At 35.4% G+C, this 22,371-nt stretch overlaps 1 protein-coding gene across 1 annotated transcript in view; it reads left to right on the top strand.

The window, feature by feature from the left end:
* The window catches only part of ARHGEF7 (Rho guanine nucleotide exchange factor 7), a 321,898-nt gene that overhangs the window by 151,534 nt on the left and 147,993 nt on the right, over positions 1-22,371 (top strand). Inside the window, exon 6 of the mRNA XM_044670524.1 lies at positions 3,866-3,954. Within this exon, the coding sequence (XP_044526459.1) occupies positions 3,866-3,954 (89 nt within the window). The remainder of the gene's footprint in view (positions 1-3,865; positions 3,955-22,371) is intronic.

Genomic DNA, 22,371 nt, shown 5'->3' with positions numbered 1-22,371 from the left:
TTTTTTTTTAGTATTTTTTTTTAAACCCTTGTACTTCAGTGTATTGTCTCATAGGTGGAAGATTGGTAAGGGTGGGCAATGGGGGTCAAGTGACTTGCCCAGGGTCACACAGCTGGGAAGTGGCTGAGGCGGGGTTTGAACCTAGGACCTCCTGTCTCTAGGCCTGACTCTCACTCCACTGAGCTACCCAGCTGCCCCCCTCCAATGTATCTTACGACTTCTTCTATTTCTTTTTCTTAGACTGAATTATATAATATCTATTTGGGGTTTTCTTTTAGTCTGGATATTTTATATTTTGTTTGTTTATTTTTATATTTTCTATTAGTGTCTTGTATTTTCTAGTTTTATTGGTATCCAGTAGTGTAGATTAGGTTCTGATAATTATATTAATCCAGGTAGCTTTAAAAAATTTCACTATTTTAAAATTTTGATTTAATTTTCTGCCCTCTTCAAGCTGATTGGCTAAAGTTTTTCTGTTATTCATTATATTAACATATCTTTCTTACTTTTATTTAGTTATATAATTCTTTCACCTTTCTTCCCCTCTTTTTCTCCTCTCAGTTAAGTGGTTAATTTAAAATATCAGGTCTTCTCCAACCCCTTTTGTCAGTTTTTTTTTTTAATGAGCTTTTTTACAAAGGATTTCTTTTACCTTATTCTTTTCTTGACTTCTCATCCCTTCTTATCCTTTCTAAACTTTTTTTCTTTGATTCAGATATTTATTCCTTTATGTTATCGTAGGGAATTAAAATTTCTAAAGTACCATGTTTCAGTTCTGTCTACTAACCAGTTTTTCCATGTGACGGCCATTGTAGGTCTTGCCTCCTCCTTTTTTTTTTTTTTTTTTTAATCATGCTGTTTTTCTATGTTGATTCTATTTTTTTCTATCACTCTTAAAAGTATTAATTCATGAGGAATATAAGTAGGATGTCATTAGCCCATGGTAGAAATTATTGTGTGTCTCATTAGTCATGTGATCTAATTCTACCCCCTACCCTCCTCATTTTCCCCCATTTGCCATATAGCAATCTACTCTTTGCATCTGTGTCCTTCTATACTAGTTGTCATCAGGAGCTCTGATTTCTCTTCTCCTGGTGGGTGATACTGGGTAGTATTACTCATGGAGATAACCACAATCTCATACAAAGTAATTTCCTTGAACATCTGTAATTTCCATTATAGAATACACCTCTCTCCCCTTGGGAGTGCTTTTCAGTGGGGCCTCTTGCTTCACAGTAAATCACATTTACCTTCTTTCTTTTCCCCCTGCTTCATTCCCTTCCTTTGTCATCTTTAATCCAGGGAATGTTTTTCTAGTTTTTTTTCTTTTAAGAATCTCTAGAGATGGAGTAATTTATTATTCTTTCCTTGGTGTTTGTATTTATTTAGCTTAATTGTATTTCTTTTGTTTACAAGTCAAAAATTATGTCTTTTTCTGTTTTTGTTTTGCAAGAATATTTCAATTTCTTCTTTTTTCTTTGAGTTATCATTTTTCATCAATGACTAGGCTCTAGTTTGCAAAGTAAATAATTTTGTGTTGCTTCTTCAGTTCCTTTCCTTTTTGAAATAGCTTATTCTTTTTTCTCCTGTGGTTTCTGATGAGTTCAAAATAGTCTTGTTTTTGAAAAAAAATTCCTTCATATTTAAAGTCTTTTAGTCACTTTCAGAATTTATTGTTTCTTAGTTATATTTTTTAACCTTTATCTTCTGCCTTAGTATCAGTTCTAAGCCAGAAGAACATCAAGGGCCAGGCAATGGAGGTTAAATGACTTGCCCAGGGTCACACAGCTTGGAATTGTATGAGACTAAATTTGAACCTAGCACCTCTAGACTTTAGGCCTGTTACTCTATCCACTGTCCTATCTTCTACTGTGTGAGTTTGAAGTGCATGGTTTTTCTTTCTTCCTCCTTCTTTCTTTCTCCTAACTCATCTTTTTCTTTTGATCTCCTAACCCCCCTTCAGAAGTTCTGGGAAGTTTTTTTCCTCTTGCATTTTAGTGTTTATGTATTTTGATTTGTGCTTTTTTGGAAGCTTATGATCTTTAAGTTGTCTCTTGTCTTCTAGATCATTGCATTTTGCTTGCGGAGAGTTTATATATTCCTTTAATATTATTGTTTTTTTACTTAATTTCTTCCAGATTGTCCTTCACTTTAATATATTGGTATTCTTGGTGAATTTTTTTAAACCTTTTTTGCTTCTTTGGTGTGACATTCTACTGTAGATTTGAGTTTTTCTATTCTGCTAATTCTGCTATGCAGGCCATAAATTCTGACATATTTTCTTTTAATTTTTTCTTTCAAAATTCTTATTGATTATCTTGTGGTTCCATTTCCTTTGCCTTGAAATATTTATTTAGAGAGGTTTGTAATCTCATGTATGTTTTAGTGTTAATTTTTCCTTCTAATTTAATATATTTTGTTGTTGGCTTATTTGTTTATGCTTATGTTTTTATCTAAATTTTTTTCTTGAGATTTTTGTTGTGTTTTTTTTTTTAGCTTTTTTCCTTAGATTCTCGTGTAGCTTACTTTCTCACTCTCTTTTGATAAACATTCATCTCTGAGGTTCATCCCCACCAAATGTCTTTGACTTTTCCAACGTTAGGGAGTCTGCTTTGCACAGGGCTCAGTTCTGCTTTAAGTAGCTTCTTAAGGGACAGAATTTACTGCATTTAGATTCTAGTCCTCTTATGTGCACACTAGCCCCTGTCCCATTTCCTGCTAATTATTAGTTCGCTGATTGGGGAGAATCAGTATCTGGTGCTTTTTTTGTGATTAGGGATTGTAGAGCCTATATTTTCAAGAGAATTTCTGTAGCTTTGTTTCCTAAATTAGCAATTTCTGCCAACCAAAAGGGAAACATTGTTCTTCCCTCTTATTTGTTTCCCTTCTCCTTTTCTCTTTTTCAAAGGCTGATGAGTTGAGGTTTGCTACTTGTTGTGACAGGACTCAGGGGAAAGGGCAATGGCTGGGATGTGCTGGCAGTGACTAAGAAGGGAGAGTCCCTGAGGGCACCCTATTGGTTGATTTGTGTGCCCTTTTGAATTGTGGATGTTGGTAGGGGAGGAGTGGTGTGTGTGTGTGTGTGTGTGTGTGTGTGTGTGTGTGTGTGTGTGTGTGTGTGTGTGTGTGTGTGTGTGAGAAAAGAACTTGGGAGCACTGTTCATTCCTAAAATTATTAGGTGGTTGGCCTTTCGTTGAGAATTAATGGGGACTGGAAAAATAGTTGATCTTGTTCATCACCTTTTTTCACTGCTACTTCAGGAGGCTTGTGATCTTATTAATATGTATATATTCCCTCCAGTAATGAAGTTTACTATCTACCCATGTCTTCTCATCCTGTCCTTGCCTATTCACATCTTTTCATAGGGAATTAATTTATAGAGAATCTATTCAGTATATATTAATGACCACCTTCTGGTTCTGCAATATTCATAGGGTCCTAGATTTAGATCTGGAAGTCCAGCCCTTTCATTTCAATCATTGAACAGTTCCAGAAAGGTTCAGGGACTAGACTTAGAACACATGTAATTGGGAAAGAAGCCTGGATTTGAACTCAGTACATGTAATTTCAAATTCAGTTCTTTCTACTCTTTAACATGGCCTCCCTTTACAAGGATGCTTGGGCTACACAAAGAGTCCTTTGAAAAATGTTAAATAATACCCAAATCTAATATGGTATAATATCTAATAGGATATTTTGCTGATTTTTTTGTTTAATGATTATATTCTGAATGGCTATGGTTGTTAGGTCAGTAACTTCTGTATTATTGAAGTGTTGTTTTATTCCACCATTGTGCTCATAGTAGGAAAAGTAAGGATGATATTTAATATTGTGCAATAAAATTGCATCCAATTGTTATTTCAGAAAAGCCAGTGTCCCCCAAGTCAGGAGCCTTGAAGAGCCCTCCTAAAGGATTTGATACATCTGCAATTAACAAAAGCTATTACAATGTGGTGAGTATACTATCCATTTAAAGATTTTTTAATATGTTCAAAACTAAAATATGAAAATATACTTATATTTAGGGTGGATCATATTGTTTACAAGCCATCTTATCTCTGGGCTATTTTATGTCTTAAAATAGTTTGCTTTTCATGGTTCCCAAAATACCTCTTTCACTTATAATTGAAACAAAAGACTTGGACACTAGCTTTCTAAAATATCAGTTCTTAACTAGTGTCTTTACTATATTTGACAGCTAACTGGTAACAGTTTGCAGCACCTTGAGAATTTATTAGAAATAATTTAGAAAGAAACTCTGAGGGTTTTTTTTGTGTGTGTATATATACATATACATATGTATATATACACACAGACACATATACATACATACATACATGCATACATACATACATTTGATATTCTGGTAAGAAAAATTTAAAGTTGGAGAATAAAGCAAAAAATATAGATGAAATTGGATGTGACATTTATTTTGAAAATTAAACAAATGTGTTGACATCCCAAAGAATTCGGAAAAAGTTATGATGGAATGGTTGCCATTTCATTTCTTTGTGTGTCTTTACTCTCCTTCCATAAAAAACTATGCATAAATGATGCATTGACATTTCATTTTTTCACTTTTCAAATTCTTAATTTGAAAAACGATAAAATTGATGCTATAAATTAAAACATGGGCTAGAACTGATTTTGCCTAATGAATCTGTCTGATGTTTAATTCTTGTCAGGTGAGTATTTTCAGATTTTTGATGTTGTTAAAGAGAAGGGAAAAAATCAATAATTTGATTTACTCTTCTTTTTAAAAATAGGTAAAGTCTGTAGAATGTATGTCTAAAAAACCAATTTGTCTTTAAATTGAGAAAGAATTTTTGTAGAAACATAAACCTATTTTCTTTTTTAAAAATAAAATCATAAATCGAAAATAGTACACATCAGAGTCCTTAGAATTCTACCAGATCATCATGATGGTGGCATGGAGTATGAATAATTAAGTGAATCTAGGTAGATTTTATCAAAGGAAAGAGATTTCATGTACAGTTGCAGTTACAAACTGCTCTATCCGAAGCACCATTAAGCTAAGGGTATAGACCAGGGGTCGGCAACTTTTTGGCCATGAGAGCCATAAATGCCACATTTTTTAAAATGTAATTTCGTGAGAGCCGTACAGTGCTCACAGTGTGCGCTCCTGTAACAGTGCCTGAAAAAAAATTGACTTTATGGCTCCTGCAGAAAGAGCCATATCTGGCCCTCAAAAGAGGCAGAAATGGCTCGAGAGCCATATGATGCCGACCCCTGGTATAGAGGCTTACCACTGGGTCTTTGGTGACTAGGTTAATTCTTTGGGCATTATAACCCATTCAGCTGATTAGAATTAAATGTAGCCCTCATTCCTTCACAATCCAGTTCCAGTTTGAAGGCAAGAGTAATGAAAAAGGCTTCTAAGAATCATACACTTCTTGGGCAGTCTCTAAGTATAAATTTGGCTATTGACACTCTAATTGTTGGCATAGTATGCCATTGTAAATGGAATGATGGACTGAGCTGGGAAGATTTAGATCCAAATCCTATTTTTTACACTATTTGTATAACCGGAAACAAGTCAATTAAACCTATTTTATGTCTCTGATAACTAATTCCCTTAGACCTAGCTGCTAAATGATAGATAAATTGTTATCCATGTTAGGTGGAAGAACTTCTTACACCAAGAATTCACTCCCACAATATCATAGATCCTTTGTGTATTTATACATTTTTGAAGTGTGAGATTTGTGTTCAATGATCAATAACTTTATATGTTAATGAAGAAAGTAAATCATATTCATATTGACAGTCTCAACTAAAAAAGAAGTTACTAATGGTTAAATGGAAAATAATTCATAGGCACCCCTTAGAGAGACAAGAAAGGACATGGTAAAATTGTTTCATTTTGTGCCCAAAAGGTATGCACAATTCTACTTAATGGAACACTTAATCTTACCTTGTAGTGTTTGGGATGAACTTCAGTAAAAAGACCACAGTGAAGATAATTACACCCAAAATAGCTTTTTCAAATAATATAGTAGCTGAAAAATTTTATAAAGAACTTGACAAGATCCTCAGTCAAGTAAAAATATATGTTGATGTCTAGTGACTTCATTATGAAACTGAGCATAAGAGGTAATACCAAAAAAAATCTTGGTAAATAAGATTTGGGACTACTAAATAAAAGAAGCCATAGACATATACAGATTATTCACCTTTACATCTGTGTTTTGAACACTTCATTCCAGGAAATTAAAAAAAAAAAAAGATTTTTGAAACACTAAGCATGTTAGCACTGAATAGCATCAGAAAAGTGAAATAGTCAGGAAAAGACAGGTTATTGGTATAGTACTGGGTTGTGACACTATCCCCCTATTTTCTCATTCTAAGATGACTACTTTGCCCAAAGTCTCAGTGACAGATTTGGGGATTCCCACAGGATATGACTGTGTTGCTACAAATCATTCTGAGTTGTAGAACAAACCCTGGTAAGGGAAAATATATATCTAGTACTCCTATTGTGCTTATTATTTTATAAATCAGGCAAGATGAAAACATTAACTCTTTTTAAAACTACTTTATTTATTTTTATTAATTTTAATTTTAATTTTGAATATTTTCCCATAGTTACATATTTCATGTTCTTTCCCTCTCCCCCAAATTCCCCCAACCCCTTTAGCCAACGCACAATTCCATTGGGTTTTACATGTATCATTGATCAAGACCTAATTCCATATTATTGATAGTTGGACTAGAATTTTCATTGTGTCTACATCCTGAATAATATCAATAATAAATAATAATATGTTCAAGCAGTTGTTTTTCTTCTGTGTTTCTCCTCCCACAGTTGTTCCTCTGAATGTGGCTAGTTTTCTTTCTAATAAATCCCTCAGCATTGCTCTGTATTCTTGCATTGCTGATAGTAGAGAAGTCCGTTTTGTTTGATTGTACCACAGTGTATCAATCTTTGTGTACAATGTTTTCCTGGATCTGCTCCATATACTCTGCATCAATTCCTGGAGGTCATTCCAGTTCACATGGAATTCCTCCAGTTCTTTATTCCTTTGAACACAATAGTATTCCATCACCAACAGATACCACAATTTGTTCAGCCATTCCCCAATCAAAGGACATTCTCTCATTTTCCAATTTTTTGTCACCACAAAGAGCACGGCTATAAAGATTTTTGTACAAGTCTTTTTCCTTATGATCTCTTTAGGGTATAATCCAAGCAGTGCTAAGGGTGGATCAAAAGGCAGATAGTCTTTTAAAGCCCTTTGAGCATAGTTCCAAGTTGCCATCCAGAATGGTTGGATCATTTCACAACTCCACCAGCAATGCATTAATGCCCCAATTTTGCCACATCCCCTCCAACATTCATTTCTCTCCCCTGTTATCATATTAGCCAATCTGCTAGGTATGAGTTGATACCTCAAAGTTGTTTTGATTTGCATTTCTCTAATTATTAGAGATTTAGAACACTTTCTCATGTGCTTATTGATAGTTTTGATTTCTTTATCTGAGAATTGCCTATTCATGTCCCTTGCCCATTTATTGATTAGAGGATGGCTTGATTTTTTGTACAATTGATTTAGCTCCTTGTATATTTGAGTAATTAGGCCTTTGTCTGAGTTTTTTGTTAAAAAGATTTTTTTTACCAATTTTTTGCTTCCCTTCTGATTTTGGAAGCATTGGTTTTGTTTGTACAAAACCTTTTTAGTTTAATGTAGTCAAAATTATTTATTTTACATTTTGTGATTTTTTTTTTCTAACTCTTGCTTGGTTTAAAAATTTTTACTTTTCTATAGATCTGACAAGTATACTATTCTGTGCTCAAATAATTTACTTATAGTTTCCTTTTTTATATTCAAGTCATTCACCCATTCTGAGTTTATCTTGGTATAGGGTGTGAGATGTTGATCTAGGCCCAATCTCTCTCATATTGTTTTCCAATTTTCCCAGCAGTTTTTGTCAAATAGTGGGTTTTTGTCCCAAAAGCTGGGTTCTTTGGGCTTATCAAAGACTGTCTTGCTGAACTTCCTTACCCCTAGGCTATTCCACTGATTCTCCCTTCTGTCTCTTCACCAGTAACATATTTTTTTGATTACTATTGCTTTATAGTACAGTTTAAGATCTGGTATTGCTAGGCTACCTTCCTTCATATATTTTTTAAATTGTTTCCTTTGATATTCTTGATCTTTTGTTCTTCCAAATGAACTTTGTTATAGTTTTTTCTAATTCAGTAAAAAAGTTTTTTGGTAGTTTGATAGGTATATCACTAAATAGGTAAATTAATTTGGGTAGGATGGTCATTTTTTTTTTTTATGTTAGCTCATCCTACACATGAGCACTCAATGTTTTTCCAGTTGTTTATATCTAGTTTTAATTGTGTGGAAAGGGTTTTGTAGTTGTGTTCATATATATAATTCCTGTGTTTGTCTTGACAGATAGATTCCTAAGTATTTTATATTGTCTAGGGCAGGGGTCGGCAACATATGGCTCTTTCTGCAGGAGCCATAAAGTAAGTTTTTTTTCAGCTCTGTTACAGGAGCTCACACTGTCAACACTGTATAGCTCTCAGGAAATTACATTTAAAAAAATGTGGCATTTATGGCTCTCATGGCCAAAAAGGTTGCCGACCCCTGGTATAGGGTGATTTTAAATTGAATTTCTCTTTCTAACTCTTCCTGCTGCAATGTGTTGGATATATGTATATATGCTGATGATTTATGTGCATTTATTTTGTATCCTACAGCTTTGCTAAAGTTGTTATTTACACTAACTTTTTAGTTGATTCTCTAGGATCTACAAAGTGTGATAGCTTGATCTCCTCATTACCCATTTTAATACCTTCAGTTTCTTTTTCTTCTCTAATTGTTACTCCTAGTGTTTCCAGTACAATTTTAAATAATAGAAGTGACAATGGGCATCCTTGTTTCACTCCTGATCTTATTGGGAATGCTTCTAATGTATCCCCATTGCAGATGATGTTTGTTTGTTGATGGTTTTACATATATACCATTTATTATTTTTAGGAAAGGCCCTTCTATTACTAAACTTTCTAGTGTTTTCAGTAGGAATGGGTGTTGTATTTTGTCAAAAGGCTTTTTCAGCATTTATCGAGATAATCATGTGGTTTTTGTTGGTTTGCTTGTTGATGTGGTCAATTATGTGGATGGTTTTCCTAATGTTGAACCATCCTTGCATTCCTGGTAGAAATCCCACCCACATGATGAATAACCCTCTTGATCACTTGCTGGAGTCTTTTTTGCTAGTATTCTATTTAAGATTTTTGCATCAATGTTCATTAGGGAGATTGGTCTGTAGTGTTCTTTCTCTGTTTTTGTTCTACTTGGCTTTGGGATCAGTACCAAATTTGTGTCATAAAAGGAGTTTGGTAGAACTCCTTTTTTGCTTATTGTGTCAAATAGTTTGTATAGTATTGGAATTAATTGTTCTTTGAAGGTTTGATAGAATTCACTTGTGAATCCATCTTGTCATGGGGATTTTTTCTTAGGGAGTTCTTCCATGGCTTGTTCAATTTCTTTTTCTGATATGGGATTATTTAGGTATTCTATTTCTTCTGCTGTTAATCTAGGCAATTTACATTTTTGTAAATATTCATCCATATCACCTAGATTGGTATATTTATTGCCATATAATTGGGCAAAATGGTTTTTAATGATTGCCTTGATTTCCTCTTTATTAGAGGTTGAGGTTTCCCTTTTCATCTTTGATACTGGTAATTTGGTTTTCTTCTTTCCTTTTTTAAATTAGATTGATCAGTACTTTGTCAATTTTATTTATTTTTTCAAAGTACCAGCTTCTAGTCTTATTTATTAATTCAATAATTCTTTTACTTTCAATTTTATTGATTTCTCCTTTGATTTTTACAATCTCTAATTTAGTTTTTAACTGGTAATTTTTAATTTCTTCCCTTTCTAGTTTTTTGATTTGTATGCTGAGTTCATTGATCTTTGCCCTCTCTAATTTGTTAATATATGCACTTAATGATATAAATTTCCCCAAGTACTGCTTTAGCTGCATCCCCACAGATTTTGGTAGGATGTCTCATCATTGTCAATCTTTTCAATGAAATTATTAATTGTTTCTATGATTTCTTCTTTAACTATCTGATTTTGGAAAATCATTTTATTTAATTTCTAGTTAGTTTTTGATTTGCCTGTCCATGTGCCCTTATTGATTATTATTTTTATTCCATTATGATCTGAAAAGGTTACATTTATTATTTCTTCTTTTTTGCATTTGTTTGCCATGTTTCTGTGCCCTAGTACATGGTCAATCTTTGTGAATGTACCATGTACAGCTGAAAAGAAGGTATATTCCTTTTCGTCCCTATTTATTTTTCTTCACATACCTATTAAATTTAATTTTTCTAGGATTTCATTCACCTCTCTTATCTCTTTCTTATTTATTTTTTGCTTTGATTTATCTAGATCTGATGGAGGAATATTTAGATCTCCCACTAGTATAGTTTTACTATCTATTTCCTCCTTGAGCTCTGCCAGTTTCTCCTCTAGAAATTTGGATGCTATACCATTTGGTGCATACATGTTGAGTGCTGTTATTTCCTTATTATCTATACTGCCTTTAATCAGGATGTAATTACCTTCCCTATCTCTTTTAATCAGATCTATTTTTACTTTGGCTTTATCAGAAATCATTATTGCCACTCCTGCCTTCTTTTTCTCAGTTGAAACCCAAAAGATTTTGTTTCAGCATTGAACTTAACCCTGTATCTGTCCACTTGCCTCATGTGTGTTTCTTGTAGACAACATATGTTAGGATGTTGTTTTCTAATCCACTCTGCTATTTGCTTCTGTTTTATAAGGGAATATATCCCATTCACATTCAGGGTTATAATTATCAGCTGTGTATTCCCTAACATTTTGGTATCCTCTCCTATTTCTAGTCCTTCTTTTTACGCTATTTCCTTTTAAGCCAGTGGTTTGTTTTAAATCAGTCCCCCTTGGAGCTCCTTTGGTTTGCTACCCTTTCCTTTCCCTCTTATTATTTTTTAAGGCCTAATGAATTCCTTCTCCCCTTTCTTGCCCTCCTTTTATGAACTCCTCACTCCACTGTCCCCCTTGGTTTATCCCTTCTGACTTTATCTGTAGGCTTAGATAGAATTTGATATCCCAATGGATCTAGTTACTCTTCCCTTTTAGAATTAATTCCAGATTAATTAATTCCAGAGAATTAATTCAGAGTAAGGTTTAAGTATTTCCTATTAATGCTCTCTTCCTCTCCTTCTTATAATAACATTCATCCCCTCCCCTTCCCATGCCCTCTTTGTGTGTTATAGATTATCTTAGTTTTCTTATTCCCTCAAGTCACTCTTGATGCCATCTTCTATTCCCACCCACCCCCACACTTTTCCCCCCAATTTCATCTTAGACCATTTAGTACTGCAACCTCTCCTTATGACTAATTCTTCTAATTACTGTAATAGTGAGAACAATTTTTTAGTATTACACATAATATTTCTCCATATAGGAATACAAATAATTTGATCTTATTGAAGCATTTGAAGAAGGCAATTTAAAGATGAGAGTTTTCTTTCTTTCCCTTCTCTTTCTTATTTACCGTTTAATGTTTCTCTTGGTTTTTGTGGTTGGATATCACACTTTCCATTTAGTCCTGGTCTTTTCTGTGCAAATACTTGGAAATCTTTTTGTTGTTGTTGTTGTTGTTGTTGTTGTTGTTGTTGTTGTTGTTGTTGTTGTTGTTGTTGTTGTTGAATGCCTATAATTTTCCCCTGGAAGTATATAGTCACTTTTGAAGGGTAGGTGATCCTTGGTTGTAGACCCAATTCTGTTGCCTTTCTGAATATCATTTTCGAAGCCTTGCAGCAGTCTTGTAGTGTGGAGGCTGCCAGATCCTGTGTAATCCTGATTGGTGTTCCTTGGTATCTGAATTGTCTCTTTCTGGCTTCTTGTAATATTTTCACCTTAACTTGGAAGCTTTTGAATTTGGCTATTACTTTCCTGAGGGTTGTCTTCTGAGGATTTAGTGTAGAGGGTGTTCTATGGGCTCTTTCAAAGTCTATTTTGCCTTCTTGTTCAAGGATATTAGGACAGTTTTCTTGGATAATTTCTTGTAATATGATATCTAGGATTCTATTTGTCTCTGATTTTTCTGGAAGACCAGTAATTCTCAAGTTGTCTCTTCTATACCTGTTTTCTTGATCTATTTTCTTCTCATTGAGATAGTTTATGTTTCCTTCTATTTTGTCAGTCTTTTGACTTTGCTTTATTAATTCTTGCTGTCTTGTGAGATCATTGGCTTCTACTTGCCCAATTCTAGCCTCTAAAGACTGGTTTTCAGCTATAATCTTTTGGTTTTACTTTTCAATCTCGTCTATCTGGTTCTTCATGGCTTTTAGCTGGTCATTTCTGGTCTTCAATTTACTTATCATTTCATTTTATTTCTGAACCTTAATTTCTAATTGTAAAATTCTGCCTTTTAAACTGTTCTTTTCTTGCCTGATCTCTTCCGCCTTCATCATTGTCTCAGATTTGAACTCTTCAAGAACTTGTGGCCCATTTTCATTCTTTAAGGAAGGTTTGGATGTCTTTAGTTGTTTGCCCTCCTCTGTTTTCTGGGTTTTTTCTTTGCAGAAATTATGAAGTGTTAGAGCTTTTTTTTGGTCTTTTTGTTCGTTATTTAATGGGCCTTGCTTGGTATCATATGCTTTATCAGCCAGAAGTCTGAGTAAGGTAGGCCGATTTTCTTTGTATGGAGGTAAGGAACAATTTTTTCCTGAGGCTACTTTGCGAGTCTCCTGGCTTCCACTGTCTGCTAGGCCTCTGCTGTCCGTAGCCTCTCTCAGCCTCACTCCTGCACCCAAGGTCTGGGCTCCCCAGCATCCTGGGGTCACTGCTCAAGTTCTTTTCAGGGTCAAGCCCCTTTGGTTCTAGTCGGTTGCTCAGAGCCCAGAAATTGGCTCACACTGGCTCCTTTACCTGAAGTTTTCCCCTGAGTCACAGCTAGCTGAGCTGTTTCCACTGTCTGCTACCTCTCTTGGCCCTACTCCCTCACCCAAGGTCTGCTCTCTCTAGCCTCCTGGGGTCTCAAGTCTTGCTGCTCTCAGGGGCAAGCTCCTAGTGGTGCCAGTTAGCTGTCAAGGAGCTAGATTTTGCGCCCCTGCTTGCTCTAACTCTGGTGCGTAGCCTCTTACTCTGGTACTGTGGGTGTGGTGGGAGAGGGTTGATCAGCTCGAATTTTGATGGGAACTATTTCACCCCCTTATAGCGTGGAAGTACCCAAATCCCACGTACTTTCTATACTGAACCCTATTTTACGGTCCTTTCTTTCATCTGGATTTGTGTTTTTTTTTTGTTTGTTTGTTTGTTTGTTTTGTTTTTTGTCCTTTGGATGTATGCTTTATGGGTTGGTGAGGAGAGTAAAACGCCCTGCTTCTACTCTGCAGCTATCTTAACTCAGAAGTCCATTAAATCTTAATCAGAAACATTTGCTAAACAGAATGTGGAAAAGGAATAATTGTAACATAAAATTCCATTCCATTTATAAACCTGGAATAAACCTTCTTATCAATATAAACAGTGTACCTGGGGCAGCAGAGACACAATGTTACAAAAGTATAGGAAGGAGGCATATAAGTAAGTAATAAGCTCATCGTTACTCCCAGTTCTGGATTGTGGGCCTTGATGTCATCTATTTCCTTCAGAATTATTCTATTTGATAATTTAGGATTGTGCAGAGCTGCTTCTGATGGCTTCTATTCTTCAGCCTTTCCTTCTTGGGGCTTCTCCACTGTCCTAAGATTTCTCAGATTGTGGGTGACTTTGCAGGAAAAGTGGAGACCTGTCTTCTTCCAGGCTACTTTTTTTAGCTTTAGTTGGTAGCTCTGATTAATTCTTACAAAGGAATGCAAGCTCTGAGATCTCTTCCCAGATCTGACCAGAGGTTTCTAAGAGAAATTCTGTTGTTGGCCTTCATCTCTCTGTATACTTTTTTTTAGTAACCTCTTTAGCTTCCATGGGTGTAATGATTATTTTTAGGCAAATTACTCCCAGATAGTACCTACCCCACCTCATTCCCTCCTTGGAGTGTCAGTCCTACATCACTGCTTGCCTCTAGAACAGTTCAAACCAGACATCCTACAGATATCTTAAACTCAGCATCCCTAAAACTGAACTCATCTTTCCCCTAAATCCTCTCCTTTTCTGGAACTTCCATATTTCTGTCAAAGGCATATTCCTTCTATTCTCAGATTTAAAGCCGTGGCTTTGTCCTTGACTCTTTATTCCCTCTTACTCCACGTATCCAGACAATTGCCATGTTGTGCTATTTTTCTATCCATAATATCTTGTGTGTGTCTCTTTCTTTCTACTCACGTAGCTACTACCCTAGTTTAGACCCTCACCAACTGTCACTTACATTATTGCAACAGCCTCCTTGGTAGTCTATATGACTCAATCTCTCCCTACCCCAGTCCATTCGACACTTGGTAGCTAAAGTATTTTGCTTTAAATGTGGATCTGATCTTGTGACTCCTACTCATTCAACTCCAATTTGCTTCCTATTATTTCTAGGAAATAATATAAACTCTGTTTAACTTTTAAAGCTCAACACATCCTGGCCCCAGTGTATCTTTCCATTCATATTGGGCCCCCCCACAATCTGTGATTTGGTCAAACTAGTCTTTTCTCTGCTTCTCATGTACAGCAGTTCATCTTTTACCTCCTTGCGTTTGGATTGGCCATACATAGAATCCATATCACACTTGCACTCCCTCCTTATTTCTATTTCATAGAGCCCCTCTCTTCCTTTAAGATGCAGATTAACACTATCTCTGAATTAACCCTTTATGATGTCCCCAATTGCCAATGCCTTCCTTCCCAGACTCCTTTGTATTTACTTTGTCTGTATTTACATTAGTTTTATATTTATGCTGTATGTGTATGTGTGTGCATGTACATACCCATACCCATATCCTCACACTTGTATCTCCTTCATTTTACCCACTGCTTGGCAAACAGTAGGTGCTTCATAAATATTTAATTGTTTGAAGGCCTGACTTTCTTTTTATATCTACAGTCCTAGGGCAGAACACCATGTGGGCACATAGTTTATCTGTATCCTCATTGCCTCCCACGGTACCTAGCACATAGGTACTTAATACTTTGTTAGGACCAATGGGTACTACTAGTAGGATGCAGGGCCCTGTAGGGAGGAGATGATTATATGGCTGGCATTGGAAAATTTTTGTTAAAAGATGAAAGACTAAGTCTCAGTATTTTGTACTTATTGCCAAAAACTCCTAAGAAATATAATTGTCTTGGTAATTCTCTTACTTTTTTAGGAAATCCTGGAAAGGTTCAGGATAAGAAGAGTCCTGAATTTGTAGTCTGAAACCCTTTATTCCTCTTCTGCCCCTACTGTTCATTGGCTGCCTTTGTGACATTGGGCAAAGCACTTTATCTATGATTCAGTTTACTCAGTTTTTAGATCTCATTTTTTCCCAGGGTTTTTGAATTCTGTGGTCTTTAAGTTAGCTTTCTGTTTAAACTCCTTTGATTGAGCTTATATGCAGAAATGCTCTTTGTTCTTAAGGAGCATACATGGAACTACAGACAAGATATATACACATCACAATTTAAATAACAATAAAACATTTGAGGATCAGTTCAAGGGAATAGTATAAGAAATATGCTTGAGTAATTGTCAAATGATTTAGATAGATGATCATTGCTATAGGGATCCTTAAAGGGAATTGATTAAACTGACTTATTTATGGTTAGAAATTGTGTACAAGCATGGAACCTTTGCTACCTTTCCATTCCCTGGAGTTTAAACAAATATAATCCCAACTAATAGTATAACATTGCAAAAAATTAGAGATAATCTAATCTTACCTTCCCATTTTACAGATGAGGAAAATAAGGCTCAGAAGGGGTAAGTGACTAGTCTAATTTAGTCATGGTGAGGCCCAGATTTTCTGAATATTTTTACTCCAAAGCCACTATTCAACACTTCCTACAGCTCTAGCTCTTGGTAGATAAGAACTGTTGTCTAACATGTCACTACCTTGGTTTTAAAAAACACATCAAAAATTTTTTTCTCTTACAAGTTTTAAGTTGATTTCTTTACACTAGCATTACTTGTATCAGATCCTTTTTCACTCTTACATCAGGTTTGGATATAGGTAATGGGCAGCATGATGTAGTAAATAAATAGCCAGCCTTTCAATCAGGAAGTCCTGACTCTGACTTTAGGCAAATTGTTTGACCTCTTAATAACCTAGGCATCCAGGACTACAAGTTGCACTACCATCTGCTTTGGTAGAGGGAGCTTGTGTACTTCTGATTCCCTATTCTAATGGAATCACAGACTTAAACCAGGTCTTAAGAGCATGAGTATGACTGTATGTGTTTACACACTTATTTACATATGTATATGATATGAAATTTCAGTTTTCTCCATTGCCCCAAAGCTGCTTTCAACAATTGTAATTGATAAAAGTGCAGTTATATGAATTTTTCTCTATTAGTAACTAATTCTGTAGCAAAAGGCAGGAGGGGTGATTGACCACCACTGATAATAGTGGCAGAACTCTATGACAAATTGTAAGATTTATATACAAAATCCATTTAAGCTATATATTGTATCAACTTATACTCTGAGATAGTCATCAGTAGTATGACTAGAACTTGAAAGTTTTAGTTACAAGTTCTTGCATGTAGCCAGAAACCTCAAATTTGCTAGAATTAAACCAGTGTGATTACTGCCACCACTATTATTCCACTATTTTCTTCCCCTGTGTAGTATTTTCTGGTTTCTGAGTTATTAGAATCTGACTATACAAAAATATTTTTCTTCCTATTGTTTCAGTGAACATGGCAAAAGCATAAATTTAGTGGATTTCAATGTATATTTATTCCTGTTTTCTTTTCTGATGCCACCAGGCCATCAGGCCACCAGGCCAATATGCTTTTATGAAGTATATTGGTTTCTAGATAGTTTTCTTTAGTGTTCAGAGATGAGGTGATACATACTGAAATATTTTTGTACATCTGTTCCCTCATCGATTGAGTACATAATTGAAGTGGTACCCTTTTTTGAATCATTTCAATAAATGCTGTGTACTTCCTATGTAGCCAATACTGTCTTTAGCTGGTACAGGACTAATCAGGACAGTGGAGAAGCTTACCTCATGCTAAGGTGCAAGATACAGTTTTTTGTTTTTTCTACTAGCTGCATGAGTTTAGCAAGTCATGTAATCTCTTTTGCCCTTGGTGGCTCATTTGTGAATTGGAGATAATACTGGACCTCTTTAAAGGATAAGAACATGTGATCTCTTGATGGGCCTTCAATCTAAAAGATTTGTGGTTATAACTATGTGATAGATAGTTCCTGGCCCTCAGAGAATTTCTAATATTAGTGAGAGACAAGGTTTACATACTTGACCTAAGCACAATACAAAGTAGTGGCGCCAGTATATATAGTACAGACTTTAAGAGTCATATTGAGAAGGAGAAAGTTTGTGACTTGAAATTGTTAGAGAAAGCTTCATGGAATCAGTGGAATAGTGAACTGGAACACTTGTCATATTTTCTCTTTTCCAATCCCCTTTATCATATTTACCTATTTCTATTGAAAGGAGTGCTATCTTCTAGTTGTCTAGATTTGTACTCATGGAGTCAATCAACAAGTGTTTATTAAATTCTTACTGTACCTCAAACATTGCCCCAAGTGCCAGGGATACAAATAAGAAAAGAATAAATATAAAGTGAATAAGCACAAATGAATATAAGATATTATGGAAGAAAGGCATTAGCAGTTGAGGCATCAGGAGAAATTTCAGGTGGAATGTATTGCTTGAAGTATGTCTTAAAGAGAGGGATTCTCTGAGTTGAAGTAAGGAGGGAGGGCATTTTAGTACAAGGGCATAGATGCTGGAGATGTCATGTGTGAGGAATGGAGAGAAAGCTCCTTTGGGTCCCAGAGGATGAGAAACAGTCATATACAATGAGGAAAATATAGGTTGGGACTAGCTGGTGGCAGGTTTTAAAAACTAAACAGAGGAATATGCTTTTTATCTTAGAGGCAAAAAGAAGCTACCTGAGTAGGGGGAAATGGAAAGTGAGATTAGATTTATATTTAAAGAAGACTACTTTGGCAGATGTATGAAGTATGCATCAATGAAAAAATGTTTTTGAGTGCTTTCTGTGTGCCAGACACAGTTCTAAGCTATGGGGATACAAATACAAAAAGTAAATAGTCTCTCCCCTCAAGGAATTCTAATTCTAATTCTAATTCTGCTTTTCCAGCAGTTTTTATTGAATAGTGAGTTTTTATTTCAGTAACTAGGAAATTTGGGTTTATTGAACACTAAGATACTTTATATTTTACATTGGTATTTTTATACTTTATCTGTTCCACTGATTAATCTTTTTTTATCCCATACAACATTTATTATTATTGTTATTTAAATCTTTATCTTCCATCTTAGAATCAATACTGTGTGTTGGTTCCAAAGCAGAAGAGTGAGTAGTAAAGGCTAGGCAATTGGGGTTAAGTGACTTGCCCAGGGTAACACAGTTAGGAAGTTTAGATTAGATTAGATTTGAGGTTGGATTTGAACTCAGGACTTCTTGTCTTCACTAGGCCTGGCTCTCAATCCACTGAGCCACCTAACTTTCCCATCTCCACCCCCCCAATAGCAAATTGTTTTTAATGATTATTATTTTTTTTTTATCCTGGGACTCCATTCTAGGAGCATAGGGCCACAACCAGTAGGCAATGGGTCACCCAGCTGGGAAGTGTCTGAGCCCGGGTTTGAACCTAGGACCTTTTTCGTCTCTAGGCCTGGCTCTCAATCAGCTGAGCTAGCCCAGCTGCCCCTACTTTAGGTTGCAGTTTCTTTAGCAGATGTAGTTTTTACAGGGTGGGGTTGCTAGCCCCACGCCCAACCCTCCTCCTTTTTCATCCGGGATAGGGACTGTCCTTGGCCCAGGAGTGGTAAGGGTGGGCAATAGGGGTCAAGTGACTTGCCCAAGGTCACACAGCTGGAAGTGTCCGAGGCCGGACTTGAACCTAGGACCTCCAGTCTCTAGGCCTGGCTCTCAATCCACTGAGCCACCCAGCTGCCCCTTTAATGATTATTACTATATAATAATATAATTTTAAGTTTGAGATCTGATACTACTGAGCCTCTTTTTTAACCTCACTTTTTTTCCTACTATGATTTCTCATGAGATTCTTACCTCTTTGTTCCTTTGGATAAATTTTCCCCTAGATATATAAAGTGATCTTTTGATAGTTTGATTTTATAACATTGAATAAGGAAATTAATTGAGGTGAAGGGGGCAGCTAGGTAGCACACAGGATAGACCATCTGGCCTGAAGTCCAAGAACCTGGGTTCAAATCTGTCTGACATATCCTGTGTGTAACCCTGGGCAAGTCACTTAATTGCCATTGCCTAGTTGCTCTTCTTTTTTAGAATTGATACTAAGTCAGGAGGTAAAAGTTATTTGAAAACAAGACAAGACAACAGCAGTTAAGGCACCACCTCCTACATAAAGCTTTTCATGATGGTAGCACAGTGGATAGAACATTGGGACTGGAGTCAAGAAGATCTGAGTTCAAATGTAGCCCCAGACAGTAGCTGAGCAAGTCACTTAACCTCTGCCTCTGTTTCTTCATTTGTTAAATGAGAATAACAGTATCATTTATCTCCTAGAATTGTTGTGAGGATCAAATGAAACTATAGCTAAAATATAATGCCTTGCATGCAGCAAACCCTATATAAATGTTAGTTATTACTATTATTTTGTGTAGAATTTGTATTTATTTATTTCAATATGTGTTTTATCCTACCATGAGAATATAAGCTACTTAATGGTAAGCAACTATTTGATTTCTGTTTTTGTATCCCTAGTGCTTAGCACCAAGTGAGATACTTTAAATATTGGTTAAATAAATTGAATTGAATGCTTAACAGTGGGGTTAGGAAGATTAGTTTGTCCAGAATGAGTTAGAAGCAGGAAGGACCAGAAAAGGGGAGACTAATATTGCAGTAATCTGAGCTAAAATTGTTGGGTACTTAGGTAATATGGTGGCATATGAATGGAAATGAATTTAAGAATATTTTCCAAGTAAGGCTTAATTAATCAACTATTACTTTTTCCATTGTCTCATTACCCACAACTTAGTCTTTATAGTTGTTGCTTCTACCTGATAAGTCCCTGAACATAAATGACCTTTATGAGGGCCAAATGTGCTTTTCTAAGCAGCAGAGCTCTGGGATTAGGGCTCAGTTGAATGCTTGTTCCACCATTCTATTTTGTTTCTAAATAGATGGCTCACTGGTTGATGGGGGTTTCCTGGTATCTTTATTTAAGAATGACATTTTATTCTGGAATTCTGAAATTCTATAGTTATAACTTTCATGAATTATTGCACTGTAACATTAGAATTTTATCATTCCAGAAAAGGTTACAGCATACCCTAGACTCCTCACATTAGAGGTCAAAGATATTGTGGGAGTTGTTCCAAACTCTAGACAAGAGAGAAAATAAAACTTACATTTATGAACTTTTTCAGGTAACATGGATATTTGTACAAGTGGTACAAATGGAGTAAGATATAGGGAAAACTTGGTGGTACTTGACATAGGGAAATTTTCCCCAAGTCTCTTGACCTTATCAGAATCTGTGTCCTTATGAGCTTACCTCCTAATGGTATATACTCTAATTTTAATGTGCAGGTTTTTACTAAATATTCTACTACATATTAGTATATTATGGTTCCTATGATAAAAGTAAACACTTTTTGTGTTTTCATCCTCTAAATGTTATGGACAGGTAAGGTGTTATTACCAGTGAGCTTCTTTTACTTTCTCTACCTTATAAATGATATTTGTTGGTAGGCAAAATTTAGTAGCTGCCTTGAATCAGAAGTAGACTAAGTATATTCTTACAAAAAAACAAACAAAAAAAACAAAAACAAAAACTCATAACTTCTTACTTAGAATTGATACGCATTATAGATTTTAAGGCTGAAGAGCAGTAAGGTTTAGGCAATTGATGTTAAAGTTGTTCAGTCACATAGCTAGGAAATATCTTAGGCTAGATTTTAGGTATATATTCTTTTTTTTAAAAAAAAAAAACCTTAACTTCTGTGTATTTGCTCCTAGGTGGAAGAGTGGTAAGGGTGGGCAATGGGGGTCAAGTGACTTGCCCAGGGTCACACAGCTAGGAAGTGTCTTGAGGCCAAATTTGAACCTAGGACCTCCCGTCTCTAGGCCTGGTTCTTAATCCACTGAGCTACCTAGCTGCCCCTTATATTCTCAAAATAAAATTATAAAAGTCTTTCACTATTGAATTATGTATGCCAGAGGAATACCATATTTCATCATTCCCATCCTCCCTTTCATTCTCCAAAGCACTGTTTTTGGATGCTAGGGCAACAGGAAGGGAACCATCTGGTTTCTGGGGTGTTGCCCATTCTGTATATGGCTGACCTTAGCCCTGAGTCTGCTTTAAGATATCAGCTCTGCTCCCTGCTGTTGTGAGGAAGATTAGTTAATTGATTAAATATTAAGGTTGACCTAGCAGGAAGCCTGGAGCATTCTACCTTCAATGTTGATTCTTCTTTTAACCTTGTACATTTTGCAATCATTGTCTCTGCCTTAGCTGTGTATTATTAGTACTTAAATTAGGACTTCATTGTTTCTGAAATTGCATTATCTAGTACCAAGGTTTCAAATAGGACCTATATTAAAATTTAATTGGGGATCATTTAGCAAAATAAATAAAAATAAAACATAGATAGTGTTAATTTGTCAATATGCAGACAGTAGGAATCCCCAGGGATCTGTTTTAATTTGAGTTTGTCACTACCTATCTAGTATACCATCAAAGTTATAAAGTTGTAATCCAATTTAAGTGTCTTTGATGAACATAAAATTAGAGCAAAGATAAGCTTTTTAAGGAATATTTTCATCTAACTACATTAATTTGTTGAATTATCCTTCAAAACAATTCTTTTCCTTGGATAGAGGTCTCTATCCAAATATAGAGAGAATTATGCAAAATTTTTAAGAATACGAGTATTTCCCAAATGATAAATGGGCAAAAGATATGAACAGACAATTTTCAGATGAAGAAATCAAAGCCATATATAAATGTATGAAAAAAAATGCTCTAAATCATCACAGATTAGAGAATTGTAAACTAAAACAATTCTGAGATATCTCACATCCACCAGATTGGCTAAAATGACAAGTGTTGGAGAGGATGTGAAAAAATGAGGACGTTAATAACTGTTGGAGGAGCTGTGAACTGATCCAACCATTTTGGAGAATAATTTGGAATTATACCCAGAGAGTTATAAAACTGTG

This window comes from Gracilinanus agilis, chromosome 3 (assembly GCF_016433145.1).
Source record: "Gracilinanus agilis isolate LMUSP501 chromosome 3, AgileGrace, whole genome shotgun sequence".
Taxonomy (NCBI): Eukaryota; Metazoa; Chordata; class Mammalia; order Didelphimorphia; family Didelphidae; genus Gracilinanus; species Gracilinanus agilis.
The sequence above is the reverse complement of the archived record's forward strand: the minus strand, read 5'-3'. Positions and strand labels throughout refer to the sequence as shown.